Source organism: Otolemur garnettii, unplaced genomic scaffold (assembly GCF_000181295.1).
Source record: "Otolemur garnettii isolate 467f Iridium unplaced genomic scaffold, OtoGar3 scaffold00031, whole genome shotgun sequence".
Lineage (NCBI taxonomy): Eukaryota > Metazoa > Chordata > Mammalia > Primates > Galagidae > Otolemur > Otolemur garnettii.
The window spans coordinates 13,513,782-13,527,039 of NW_003852426.1; the positions used below are offsets into that span (position 1 = coordinate 13,513,782).

Below are 13,258 nucleotides of genomic sequence, written 5' to 3' on the forward strand. Positions count from 1 at the left end.
CCCAGGAGTTGGAGGTTGCTGTGAACGTGATGCCATGGCACTCTACCCAGGCGGATAGCTTGAGGCTCCATCTCAAAAAAAAAAAAAAAAAAAAAGAAGAGTTGAGGCCAGGCTTGGTAGCTCCTTGTAATACTACCATTTTGAAAAGCCAAGATAGAAGGATCAGTTGAGGCTAAGAGTTTGAGACTGGCCTGGACAACCTAGAGATACCCCTTCTTTATTAAAAAAACCAAGAAAACTTAGCTAGGCCTGTACTCCTAGCTATTTAGGAGGCTGAGATAGGAATATTGCTTGAGCCCAGGAGTTAGAGGTTGTAGTTAGCTATGATGACACCACTGCATTCCCTTCTGGAAGATAGTGAGACTCTGTCTCAAAAAAAAAAAAAAAAATTTCTGGATGAGAACGAAATCCAACAATTAGTAACGTGGGGACAAAAATCTTGTTAACGAAATGGAAAGTGTGTACATTTAGAAGCTACGCTTGTCATCTTCAAATGAGGCCATGCTAATCTTCTCTGTGTAGTTTAAAAACATCTATATTTAAAATACTTGAACAATTTTCTTATCAATATGGAGCATATAGCTTTAGCCTCTAAATATTTTCATCAGAGTTTCTTAATCCATTCTTTGAGTGTCATTTCCAAATGAAAAGGTGGGCAGAGAGTCTAAATTTACAAATCAAGGCATTTCTCTCAGGTTTCACTATTATTTACATAAATGGGGGGAGAAGAAAAAGCCCACAATACCAAAATAACAAAATACTTGTCCTTATATATTGAGACCCAAAGGGCCTAATGCATCTCACAACTTGATGTGATTATACTGATTTTTTTTTTTTGAGACAGAGTCTCACTACCTTGCCCTGGGTAGAGTGCTATGGTGTCATAGCTCACAGCAACCTCAAACTCTTGGGCTTAGTGATTCTCTTGCCTCAGCCCCCCAAGTAGTTGGGACTACAGGTGCCTGCCACAATGCCTGGCTATTTTTTTTTTTTAAGCAGGCCCCAGCTGAGTTCGAACCTACCCGCCTCTGTGCACGTGGTGCCCTAACCACTGAGTTAAAGGTGCCCAGCCTTGTTTTTCTTTTTTTGAGACAGTATCACTACTTCGCTCTGGGTAGAGTGTTGTGGCATCATAGCTCACAGCAACCTCAAACTCTTGGGCTTAAGCGATTCTCTTCCCTCAGCCTCCCACGTAGTTGGGACTACAGGCGCCCTCTACAACACCCAGCTATTTTTTTAGAGGGAGGAGGGGCTTGCTTTTGCTCCACTTCTTGAACTCCTGAGCTCAGGCAATCCAACTGCCTCGACCTCCCAGAGCACTCAGATTACAAGTGTGAGCCACCACACCTGGCCCCAACAACTTTTTGAAGCCCCCCAAAAGAAAAAAATTCGGCTCAGCGCCTGTAGTTCAGTGCTTAGGTCTCCAGCCACATACACCCTGGCAGGCAGGTTTGAACCCAGCCCGGAACAGATAAACAACAATGATTTACAACAACAAAAAATGGCTGGTGTTGTGGCAGGCACTTGTAGCCCCAGCTACTTGAGAGGCTGAGGCAAGAGAATCACTTAAGCCCAAGAGTTTGATGAGGTTGCTGTGAGCTGTGACATTACTGCACTCTACTGAGGGCGACATACAGAGACTTTGTCTCAAAAAAAAAAAAAAAATCGACCGGGCGCCTGTGGCTCAAGTAGCTAAGACACCAGCCACATACACATAAAGGTGGCAGGTTCAAATCCAGTCTGGGCCTGCCAAACAATGACGGCTGCAACCAAAAAATAGCCGGGCGTTGTGGCGGGTGCCTGTGGTTCCAGCTACTTGGGAGGCTGAGGCAGGAGACTCGCTTGAGCCCAGGAGTTGGAGGTTGCTGTGAGCTGTGATGTCATAGCACTCTACCCAGGGGGACAGCTTGAGGCTCTGTCTCAAAAAAAAAAAATCCAGGTTTATCTCAGGTGCTTTCAGAGAGGGTTGAAAGAGCGACCCTTCTACCATCTTTAGTGTTCCTTTCCCAGGTCAAGTAAATAGAAAAGAAAGTAATAAGTGGACAAAAAGACAGTAAATTTTCCTAAGCCATATAATTTTTCAAATATTTTATTTTACTTTTTTTTGAGACAAAGTCTTGCTTTGTTGCCCGAGCGGGAGTGCAGTGGAGTTTGCAATCTCAAACTCCCGGGCTCAAGCTATCCTCCTGCCTTGGCTTCCCCAGTAGCTGGGACTACAGAAATGTGCCACCACACCTGGCCAGTTTTTATTGTCTTGCTCAGGCTGGTCTTGAACTCCTGGCCTCTACTACAGGCACGTGGTGCCACAAATCCAACCCTACCCGCCTAGGAGCTCAGCTCTGTGTGGATTTTGAAGTTTTATTCTCTTTCTTTCCAACTGGGGTGGGGGTGGAGTGGACAGTCTCACTGCTCCCCCATCCTCTGGTCCCTCCCGGGTCCTTCTAGCAACTCAGGTTAAGTGGGCAGAGGGCTGGAAGGGTCAGAGGGTCCTCTGCCGTCTTGGGATCGCACAAAGTGCTGAGTACTCAGGCTAGCAAAAAGGGCCCAGCCCAGGCAGCGCCCTCCCCGCACCATGACAGCAGAAGGCCCTGGGCCCAGAGCCCAACAGGGGCGTGTCCCCGCGCTCACCTGCCATTGGCCAGGTTGGGCCGCGGGGCTACAAGCAGCGCCCGCTCTATAAGTGCGGAGCCGGCGGCTGCGGAGCCAGGCGAGGCTCAGGATGGTGGACAGTGTGTACCGGACCCGCTCATTAGGGGTGGCAGCCGAAGGGCTCCCGGACCAGTATGCGGACGGGGAGGCGGCGCGCGTGTGGCAGCTCTACATCGGGGACACCCGCAGCCGCACCGCCGAGTACAAGGCATGGCTGCTTGGGCTGCTGCGCCAGCACGGCTGCCAGCGGGTGCTCGACGTGGCCTGTGGCACCGGGTGAGCACGCGTGGGGGGTCGCATGAGAGAGGGTGGGGTCGGCAGCCAGATCTGGCTCAGCCTGGGCTTGCCAGACCAGAGGACCGCGGCTGGGCACGTGGGCAGCCTTCATCCATCTGGAGAAGTGGGACTCCAGGGCCAGCAATGAGCACTGCTAGTGCACCGGCAAGGGGGTCCAGGACACTGAGGGAGAGTGAGAGTGTGGGCAGAGAAGTGAGGGGTCATGGGGCTTCCCGGCCAGAGACAGGATCCTTGGATCCTGGCTACAGTAATGCTCCTCCTGTGATGGCCTTGGGCAGCGGTAAAAATTAACATTTGCTTAACATTTGCACATGCCAAGCCCTAATACATGTTTTCAAACACTCACAGAAACCCCATATAAGTAGTAGTAGTACTTACCATTGGGGAAATTAGGCCTCAGGGAATAAAAATCCCCAGTTCAGTGGAGAGATTAGTTAGGGCCTGCAGGTAATCTTAACCACCGTGATATACTGCCTCCTGTCCATAAGTTTTAAACTTAACCTCCAGGAGCTGGTTTGCATGTCTCTCAAATGGGATAGTGCCCTTTACCTTGCAGAGTTGCTGTGAAGATTAATGCACATTTGTAGAGGGCCTGGCTCTGAAAGGTGCTTTTAAAAAAGTTGCTACGGCTTGGCGCCTGTGGCTCAAGCGGCTAAGGTGCCAGCCACATACACCTAAGGTGGCAGGTTCGAATCCAGCCTGGGCCCGCCAAACAACAATAATGGCTGCAACCAAAAAATAGCCAGGCGTTGTGGTCGGCGCCTGTGGTCCCAGCTACTTGGGAGGCTGGGGCAGGAGACTTGCTTGAGCCCCGGAGTTGGAGGTTGCTGTGAGCAGTGAAGCCATGGCACTCTACCCAGGGGCTAAGCTTGAGGCACTGTCTCAAAAAAAAATAAAAATAAAAAAGTTGCTACGTGGTGATAGGAAACAGATTTGTGAGGTTATCTGAGGTCAGTGGAGAGGTTTGGGGAAAGGAAGCTGGGGAATGGACCCTGAAGAGTTGAGACAGAAGTGTCTGGCATCGGGCCTCCTCCTTGCTCTCCCAAGCCCCCTCACTGTCCCTCTCTGCCTCTCATCCCTGGCTCCACCCAGGGTGGACTCCATCATGCTGGTGGAAGAGGGCTTCACCGTGACAAGCGTGGATGCCAGTGACAAGATGCTGAAGTATGCACTTAAAGAACGCTGGAACCGGCGACATGAGCCAGCCTTTGATAAATGGGGTATGCAAGTCTAGCTAGACCCTTCCGGCACAGCCACCAGGAACACTATTACCCTGGGCTCCTTTAGGTGGGTGGGTGGGCAAAGAGTTGAGGTGTTTTGATTTCCTCAGGGGGACAGCAAAATTACTGTCATTTCCCTGAAATATGAGGCTTTGGCACTAGATGTGAAGAGCTAGTTTTAACTGTTTATAGTGTCCTATTCATCCCCAAATAAAAACCCCTAAGAACAGAGCCCTCCTCCTCAGCTACGGCTCCCTCTTCCCTTGACCCCTCTTCTCTCCTCCCCTCATTGGATGTGTGTCCTCAGGAAGAAGTTGAGGCAGGACTGCACTTGGTGGAGGTGGGTACTTTGGGTACCATGGGGCCACCCTGATTCCTCTTTTCCTTCCTGTCCTCCCTCCCCTAGTCATAGAAGAAGCCAACTGGATGACTCTGAACAAAGATGTGCCCTTGCCAGCAGAAGGTGGCTTTGATGCTGTCATCTGCCTTGGAAACAGTTTTGCCCACTTGCCAGACTGCAAAGGTGAGGGAGGGTGTGGCCTTGGGCATGGCCCTTGCCTTGAGCCCCTTTCCACAGACCCCTGGACACTTGCTCTCCTGCCAAAGCACACTCTGCTTTTTTTTCCTTTCTCTGCCTTGGCTCTGGCACCCCTGGGAAGGGGAGAGGTAGGAGGGAGACTGGTGCTGGGGGTCCTGAGCAGACAAAGCCTTTCTATCCCTATCTGGAGCTCAGGGGACCAGAGTGAACACCAGGTAGCATTGAAGAACATTGCAAGCATGGTGCGGTCAGGGGGCCTGCTGATCATTGATCATCGCAATTATGACCACATCCTCAGCACAGGCTGTGCACCCCCAGGGAAGAACATCTACTACAAGGTGGGGCCCACTGGGGAAAAGAGGTCTAGACTGGGAGGTGTGACTCTGGGGTCCAGGGCCCCTGATGGGTTACAGAGGCTAAGGCAGCCTGCACCACCATTGACAGAGTGACTTGACCAAGGACATCACAACATCAGTGCTGACAGTGAACAACAAAGCCCACATGGTAACCTTGGACTACACGGTGCAGGTGCCAGGGGCTGGCCAGGATGGTTCTCCTGGCTTGAGGTACCATTTGGCTCGGTGGGGGTGCAGTGGTGGTGGTGGGTACTGAGCCCCCCAGTCCTCATGGTTGGCCTGGGGCTCTCTTGCAGTAAGTTCCGGCTCTCCTACTACCCGCACCGCCTGGCATCCTTCACGGAGTTGCTGCGAGCAGCCTTTGGGGGCAAGTGCCAGCACAGCATCCTGGGCGACTTCAAGCCTTACAAGCCGGGTCAGGCCTATATTCCCTGCTACTTTATCCACGTGCTCAAGAGGACAGACTGAATGTGGCCTCAGTTCCCATGACCCTCTGCACCCAGGCACTTCCAGCTGTCTGGGAGATGGGAACCAGCAGCTTCTAGAGCAGATCACAGCTGGGGCACAGGGATGTGGGTTCAGGTGAACAGAAGGGCAAACAATATAGTCTGTACCTTTTTCAGTTCTGGCATGCCTTATGTTTATGTCAGAAGGATTCTGCTCACAGTGCCCACCCCTGCCTTCCCTGAGGGCTTACTCCTCCCACAACCCTGTTCTCCCCACTCCAATCTTTCATACCACAACACCAGCAGAGGGAGGCAAACACTTTATTTTCAGCCACAGAACTGGCCTTCTCAGCCCAATTCCCAGAATCCTAGGCTGCTGCCCTTCCCCTGAACAGATGGGTCTTAATCTTAGAGCCAGCCTGGAAGAAGGGGCAAGAAGGCAGGCAATGCCTTTATGCTCTCGCTGGGGTCTCAATGCCACTCACTCTGCACTTGGGGGCTCTCCCGGAGGGAGGAGGTACCTTCAGGTGGGTAGGCAGCAGCCCCTCCCTCTCACGGCTCAATGTGAAGCTAGCTAGGTACCTTTAGGCACTGTGGGCAGGGTCCCAGACTTCAGGAGACTCTTAGCAGGCAGCAAACTTGCGCTGGATGCGCTTGTACCGGAGCAGCTCCTGCTCGCTGACTGAGGGCTGCAGCCGGGCAGCTGCCTGCAGTAGGTCCTCCATGGTAAGTAGCAGTGCTGAGCTCCCAGGCTCCAGCCCTGGAAGTGACAAGTGGGAGATAAGGCCTAGTCCCCATCCCAAGTGGGAACAGAGGATGTGGTCAATATCCAGGCAGGAGAGAGCCCTATGAAGGGATCTTCCTACTAAGAATCCCCTAGATGTCAACAGTTTGCCTCTGAAATCCAGAACCAGGCTTATCTCCCAGTTTTTTGGGATCTTCCTATATTGCCCAGGCTGGCCTGAAACTCTTGGTTCAAGCGATCCTCCTCAGCCTCTAAAGCAGCTGGAACTATAGGCACACCCTGGTCTCCATAGCTTTCTGGATGGCCTTTGGGGCTGGCAAGTGGCTTACCTTCCTCCAGACCATGAACCCTGCGTTTGAGAGCAGCTGTCATGGCATCAGAGCAGAGAGAGTAGAGGTCTGCACCTGTCATCTGGGAAGGGCAGCAATCCAGCACGTTTGCCAGGCTCACAGAGGGCTCTAGCTTAAATCTGTTGTAGGGATATGGGAAAGGAACAACAAGGGCTGCATCACCTCCTCACTTGAAAGCCGTTGCTGACCAGCTTATCCACACATCCCCAACCATCCCAAGCCCCTAGCTCTGTGGGAGGCAGTCTTCCTCTACCAAGGCATACTTGCGTGTGATGGCGCTCAGAATACGTAGCTGGGAGGCCCGGTCCTCGCTCACTCCCACAAACACCAGCTTATCAAATCTTTAGGGAGATGGGCAGGTATAAGTGTCACGGAACCCAGCCATGAGAGTGAAGGAGGCATAGGATGCAGGTAGACAGACAAGCCCAAATGGGCCTGGTGGTGGTGAGAGGCACAGGGGTGCTCACCTGCCAGGCCGCAGGAGGGCAGGGTCCAGGAGGTCTGGTCTGTTGGTGGCTCCAATCACAAATACATCCTGAGTGCTGTGAAGCCCATCCAGCTCAGCTAGGAGCTGAGACACCACTCTGTAGAGGAGGAAGCGAAGGTGAGAGAGTCCTTGGCCCCTCAGCCTTTGCACCTGTGTGTGGTAGTGCACCTTACTGTTTCTAGGGGGTTTTGAGAGAGTCTCTCATTGTTGCCCCAGGCTAGAGTACTCTGGTTTCATCGCTCACAGCAACCTCAAACTAACTCCTGGGCTCAAGCAATCTTCTTGCCTCAGCCTCCCTGAGTAGCTGGGACTAGGACTATAGGCATAGCCACCATGTCCAGTTCACACCTTGCTGTTTCCACAGGGTCCTCTGCTCGGCTATGACCTATGTACCTCTCCACTGAGGCCCCTGTTTTCCTCAGTGTCCCCTACCCAATGGAAGTCCCTTTTGGCTTCCATTACACTATCTCAGAACTGAAAGGGCAGGAACTTCCATCTTTGGGCTCTGGTCTGAAGACTGCTGTTGTCTATCTCACATCCCTCCCAACCTGGACCCCAGACTCTATTCTCACTCAGACCCCCACCTGTCCATCACACCTCCAGAGTCTCCACTTCGCCCTCGGCTTGGGGCCAAAGAATCCAGTTCATCAAAGAAGATAATGCATGGAGCTGCAGCCCGGGCCCTGTGAAACACTGAAGAGAGAGGGGCTCACAGGAGAGGAAAGGGAGGAGGGAAACTGGGTTCTGACAGGTGAACACTGGCACTCCAGAATTAGATCCAGCTGGACAGAAGGCTGACTGGAAAGGAGGACTAGGAATGACTGTGAGCAGCCTAAGGATGGGGACGGCATAGGGGCCATCTGGGTTTGGGAAGGGTGGGACCCCTGCCTTCCCTGCTCACTCACCTTCCCGCACATTCTCCTCACTTTGGCCCACATACATGTTGATGAGCTCTGGCCCCTTCACGCTGAGTGAGAGGACAGGGGAAGGTGAGACCCATCAGACACACACACACACACAGTCAACCTCTAGGGCAGCACCAAATCCACCCACCATCCCTTCCGAAGCCCCAGGCCACCTGAGGAAGGTAAGGCTGCACTCAGTGGCCACTGCCTTGGCCAAGAGGGTCTTGCCAGTGCCAGGGGGCCCATGGAGCAGAAGGCCTGAGCGTCTCAAGCCCAGGCTCAGCAGCTCAGGGTGCTCTAGAGGGAGCTGAATGGTCTCCAGAATCTCTTTCTTCACCTCCTGCAGCCCGCCCACATCATGCCAGGACACTGAGGGGATCTAGGAGATGGAAAGTGCAAGGTTGGGATAGCTGGTGGGGGCAGCTCCTATCCCACCTCCAAGGACTTGGAGTTGCCACCTTGGGGGCTCCGACAGCCTGGGAGTGAGCTGTCTGCAGTTGCTCTAGTGCTTGCCCAAAGTCTTCAGCCAAGAGAGGAAAGCCAGCGGCACACAGCTCCCCCTCATCTTCCTCGCTCAAGCTGCCTGCCAAACTACAAAAAGAAATATAGGGAGGCCTCTGAAGTACCTTGTGTGAGGCCTCTCCCCCCCAAGTCCAATTCCCTTCTCCCTTCTTATCAACCAGCCACTCACATACATTTCCTCCTCCATTCCCCACTCCCCCCACCCCGTACTCAACTCCCCTTACCCTGAGTTCTTGATCCTGGTGTAGGCGGCTCGGCTGCTGTGGGTGAGAAGGGCATAGAGATCCCCTACCACAAAGCCCTAAGGAATAGGGAGAGGACACATGAGCAGGACACAGTAGGCACAAACCCTTGGAGGTTTGGTCCTAGCTGGAGCAGAGGCCCAGTTTTTTTTTTTTTAAGGCCCAATGTTGATGTCTTGGGGGTTTGTACCCTCACAGGAAGGGTAGCAGTACTGTGACAAAGGACCTATGACCTCCCAGGGAGGCCTGGTACCTGACACTCACTGCACACCGCCGCGCCAGCTGTGCCAGGTTCACCTCTTGGCCCAGGGGAAGGTGGGCAGTGAGGGCCCGCAGGATGCTAAGTCTCTGCCCCTCTGACAGCACAGGCACCTCCAGTTCATGCAGAAATGCTGTCTGCACATCAGCAGGCAGGTCCTGGGCCCGGCTTGTGGTGGCCACAACCATCAGGGGAGGGCAGCTATAGACAGAGAAGTGGGAGCTGAGGGTGGCAATGTGGCTGGCAGTTCCTGAACACTGCCTTGTCTCAAGGGAGGTGCAGAAGGGCAGGGGCGGGGAGTGTGCTAGATGGGATAGGCAGGGAACACCTACCCCAGTTCCTGCATGGGGGTCCATGGGAATACCTTGGGGGGGTCCTTTGTTTCCCCCCCTCACATATAGAGCTCATCCAGGGCAGAGGCTTTTTTTTTTTTTTTTTGAGATACAATTTCACTTTGTTGCCCTCAGTAGAGTGCCCTGGTGTCACAGCTCACAGCAACCTCAAACTCTTGGGCTCAAGCAATTCTCTTGCCTCAGCCTCCCAAGTAGCTGGGACTAAAGGCCCCCACCACACTATCTGGCTTTTTTTTTTTTTTTTTTGAGACAGAGCCTCAAGCTATCCCCCTGGGTAGAGTGCTGTGGCATCACAGCTCACAGCAACCTCCAACTCCTGGGCTCAAGCAAGTCTCCTGCCTCAGCCTCCCAAGTAGCTGGGACCACAGGTGCCTGCCACAACGCCAGGCCATTTTTTTTGGTTGCAACCATCATCGTTGTCTCGGTAGGCCCCAGCTGGATTCGAACTCGCCACCCTAGGTGTACATGGCTGGCGCCCCAACCACTTGAGCCACAGGCGCCGAGCCCTATCTGGCTATTTTTAGAGAGGGTCTCGCTCTTGCTCAGGCTGGTCTCGAACCTGTGAGCTCAGGCAATCCAACTGCCTTGGCCTCCCAGACTGCTGGGATTACAGGCATGAGCCACTGTGCCTGGCCTTGTGGTTTTTTAAAAACTGAATATTCTCTAAGAAATACTAGACTATTTCTTTCTCCCTCAGAATCCCCCTAAGACTCTGAGCTCAGGGTTGTCAAATGAGTGGTAGATGTATGAGAAGCCATTGAGGAATGTGGGAAAAGAGGACTGAAAGGCTGAAGAGAATTAGGAAGGCTGAGCTTGCCCCTTCAACAGGCTCAGCTTTGTATAAATACCTGCTAAGGGGGTCTTCACTGAGGAGGAGGTGACGCAGCGCGGCCACTACACGGGCATCCTCACCCAGCCCATCACGGTCCCGACCTAGAAGGTCCACAGCTGTCAGCAATAGGACCACAGGCCGACAGCGGCGGGCCCGGGAGAAGGTGGACTGCAGCTTTGCCTCCACAGCTGCACTAGTGTCTGCGCAGAGGCTGGAGCAGGGCACCTGGGGGGGGGGGTGTTCCAAGAAGCCTGTGAGCAGGGGGCAGGCATGGCTGCAGCAGGAGAATTTGGGGAGAGAAGTCAGAAGAAGATGCAGGCCATCTTTTTCTTTGGGGAGCAGGGAAAAGGGAAGAAGGAACACTGGTCAAATCCCACCTCTTCTTACCCTGCCCATTTCCCTGGACTGTCTGCCAAAATCTTCAAAGCCTTTCCTCCTCCTTTTTTTTTTGAGACTGAGTCTCACTCTGTCGCTCTGGGTAGAGTGCTATGGAATCATCATAGCTCACAGGAAACTCTAACTCTTAGGTTCAAATGATCCTCCTGCCTCAGCATCCCAAGCAGAAGGGACTATAGGCACCTGCTAGTTTTTCTAATTTTAGTAGAGACGGGTCTTTGCTCACTCTTGCTCAGGCTGGTCTCAAACTCTTGAGCTCAGGCAATCCACCTGCCTTGGCCTCCCAGAATGCTAGGATTACAGGTGTGAGCAAAGCCCTGCCCAAAGCCCCTCCTTCTCCAAAGCACCTCTCAATAGCTTAGCATCATGGGAACAAGTCTGACCCACTGGGCTAAAGTATTAGGGTCCAGCTAGATGGAGGAGGGAGGGGAGAGGAAGAAGAGAGAGAGAAACTGAGCTGGGGAGGGAAGGTAGCTGGGGTTACTCTCCAGAGACCCTCACCTTCAATAAGTGGAGCCCAAGGCGACCACAGGCAGCATCAACTACTGTGGTTTTCCCACTGCCCGGGGGGCCCCAGAGAAGGACACTGCTAGTTCCTGTCAATAAGGCACCCCTGCAATCAGAGAACAGACACTTAACCACCTTCATTGTGCCCAAACTTCAGAGTGACCAGTAACACAGGGACCTTTGGGTCTACAAAACAGACACCTTGTTTCTCTCTACCTGGAAAGCAGACAGGGCTGTCTCCACATGGTGAGGCCATTATCTCCCACACCACCTATGATGTTCTGGCAGGGCATAGAGCATATCCAACAACTAGAAACTAATTCCCTTTTGTCATCACCGTGTCTTCAATAAAGCCTTGACTATTAGGTCTGGTCTGGATGGTATCAAGAGGCATTAGGGAGGGGTCTGTTCTACACCTGGGCCACTAGTATGGGGAGCTGTGTCCTTCATGGCCAGGGGAGCACACCATGACCATGAGGGCTCCCTGAGGGGACGGGCAATCTCAGAGACAGCTGCCCCTGGTAGAGATTTTTCCTCCAGAGTTGACCTGGAGGATGGAGGTTATCTCAGGAAAGAAGCCTGAGAATTTGCTTACAGAAAGTAATAGGCTGGTGACCTGACTAGGCATACAGGTTAGAGCAGTAGTTCTCAACTTTCCTAATGCCGTAGCCTTTTAATACAGTTCCTGTGGGAACCACAGGTTGAGAACCACTGGGTTAGAGGAAGGTCCTCCTAATCCCACTCTGGCCAGAGCACTGGTAACTACTCTCCTCACAGCTGCCTTCCCGGGATGTTCTAAGTAGGCTTTTCTCATACCCAGTGGTTGTGGCCTCACTCACCCTGGCTGGAGGCGGGGTTTTAGGATAGCACAGAGGTCAGTCACCAAGGACTCCAGGCCTGGAGGAGACAAACTGTTCCAGAGAGTGGATTCTCCTGAAGGAAGCCTTGGAACAGGGCTCAGGGAAGAACCTACCTGTGAAAGGCAGGAAAAACCTTTAGTCTCTGAAAATTGTTTCTATCCCTTTTACTAGGTCTACTCCTACCTTTGGGACCTTACCATGTACAAAGAGGTATGCGTGGTATCGGCCAAATAGGCGCTAGTTGGTCCACTTGGAGCTTCTCCAACTGTTTTCTTTACTTTAAAAAATATATTCCGCCACCTGCAGGAAAGAGGCCCAATGAACTCCTGATCCAGAATGCACATAACCCCCACCAAGAACAAGATGGCTTTTCAATCATAGAGGACATATTCAAGAAAAGCACAAATAAGTGCCCTGAGACATGGTGGGGGCGAAGAGGGTAGGGGAAAGATGCAGATGGCCTTTCCTATCTCCCTGATTGGACTGTACACATTTTGAGAGCAGGAGCTATGCCTACTTCCCCATGACAACCATCAGAGAGCTTTGGGGGTGATTCTTCAGGCCCAATGGCCTACCCACCCGCTCCAATGGGAGAGGCTGCTGCTGCACTAAGTGATGAATCAGCTAATCATTTCTACTGGCTTCAGAATGCAGTCTCTCTCTCAAATACGTACCTACCCAGTCCCAAAAACTGAGAAGGGTCCCTTGGCACTTACTCAATGATCCACAAAATCTAATTACAGGCAGAATCCTTAATAGTGGCATCTGAAGAATAATTCTTTATTCTGGCTACATACTAAAATTATCTGTGAAACTCTAAAAAGTAGGCTAGATGGGTCAGGCATGATGGCTTACACCAGTAATCCTAGCACTCAAGGAGGCTGAGGCAGGATTGCTTGAGCTCAGCAGTTGGAGATCAGCCTGAACAAGAGTGAGACCTCACCTCTACTAAAAATAGAAAAAAAGGTTCCCCCCTAGGCCAGGCCATCTCAAACAACAATGACAAGTGCAACAAAAAAATAGCTGGGCATTGCGGCAGGCGCCTGTAATCCCAGTTCCTTGGGAGGCTGAGGCAAGAGAATCGCTTGAGCCCAAGAGTTTGAGGTTGCTGTGAGCTGTGATGCCATAGCACTCTACCCAAGGTGACAGCTTGTGACTCTGTCTCAAAAACAAAGAAAAAATTTCACACATTATATAATTCCATTCAGTAGATTAGTGGCTGCGAGGGGCTGTGGGAGGGAAGGAGGGAATAGGCAATGGCTACTAATGGGTACAGAAGTTCTTTTTTTTTTTT

General features: G+C 52.3%; 2 protein-coding genes across 6 annotated transcripts in view; one reads left to right on the forward strand and one right to left on the reverse strand.

Annotated features, from left to right (window-relative positions):
• The first annotated feature begins 2,632 nt into the window (after window positions 1–2,632).
• GNMT (glycine N-methyltransferase) lies at window positions 2,633–5,686 on the forward strand. 2 transcript variants are annotated; one of them, XM_003789200.3, is made up of 6 exons: window positions 2,659–2,925; window positions 4,039–4,166; window positions 4,573–4,689; window positions 4,900–5,042; window positions 5,149–5,270; window positions 5,357–5,686. In XM_003789200.3, the coding sequence occupies exons 1-6, from the start codon at window positions 2,720–2,722 to the stop codon at window positions 5,526–5,528; spliced, it is 888 nt and encodes a 295-aa protein (XP_003789248.1). In that variant the 5' UTR covers window positions 2,659–2,719; the 3' UTR covers window positions 5,529–5,686. The 2 variants fall into 2 exon arrangements, with proteins under 2 accessions (XP_012660278.1, XP_003789248.1); XM_012804824.2 differs by having other exon boundaries at window positions 2,633–2,925; window positions 4,573–5,042; window positions 5,357–5,682.
• The window catches only part of PEX6 (peroxisomal biogenesis factor 6), an 18,152-nt gene continuing 7,825 nt past the window's right edge, over window positions 2,932–13,258 (reverse strand). Inside the window, exons 4-18 of one of the 4 annotated variants that reach the window (XM_023512776.1) lie at window positions 12,162–12,264; window positions 11,944–12,077; window positions 11,099–11,210; window positions 10,218–10,426; window positions 9,022–9,217; window positions 8,740–8,816; window positions 8,452–8,584; window positions 8,167–8,372; window positions 7,994–8,055; window positions 7,673–7,781; window positions 7,069–7,185; window positions 6,865–6,942; window positions 6,581–6,720; window positions 6,089–6,266; window positions 2,932–3,108 (exon numbers count right to left, since the gene is read on the reverse strand). In XM_023512776.1, coding sequence (XP_023368544.1) covers window positions 6,130–6,266; window positions 6,581–6,720; window positions 6,865–6,942; window positions 7,069–7,185; window positions 7,673–7,781; window positions 7,994–8,055; window positions 8,167–8,372; window positions 8,452–8,584; window positions 8,740–8,816; window positions 9,022–9,217; window positions 10,218–10,426; window positions 11,099–11,210; window positions 11,944–12,077; window positions 12,162–12,264 — 1,813 coding nt within the window. In that variant the 3' untranslated portion in view covers window positions 2,932–3,108; window positions 6,089–6,129. Of the gene's footprint in view, window positions 3,109–5,688; window positions 6,721–6,864; window positions 6,943–7,068; window positions 7,186–7,672; window positions 7,782–7,993; window positions 8,056–8,166; window positions 8,373–8,451; window positions 8,585–8,739; window positions 8,817–9,021; window positions 9,218–10,217; window positions 10,427–11,098; window positions 11,211–11,943; window positions 12,078–12,161; window positions 12,265–13,258 lie in introns of those variants that run through there. The other 3 variants (XM_023512775.1, XM_003789199.3, XM_023512774.1) reach the window with 3 other exon arrangements.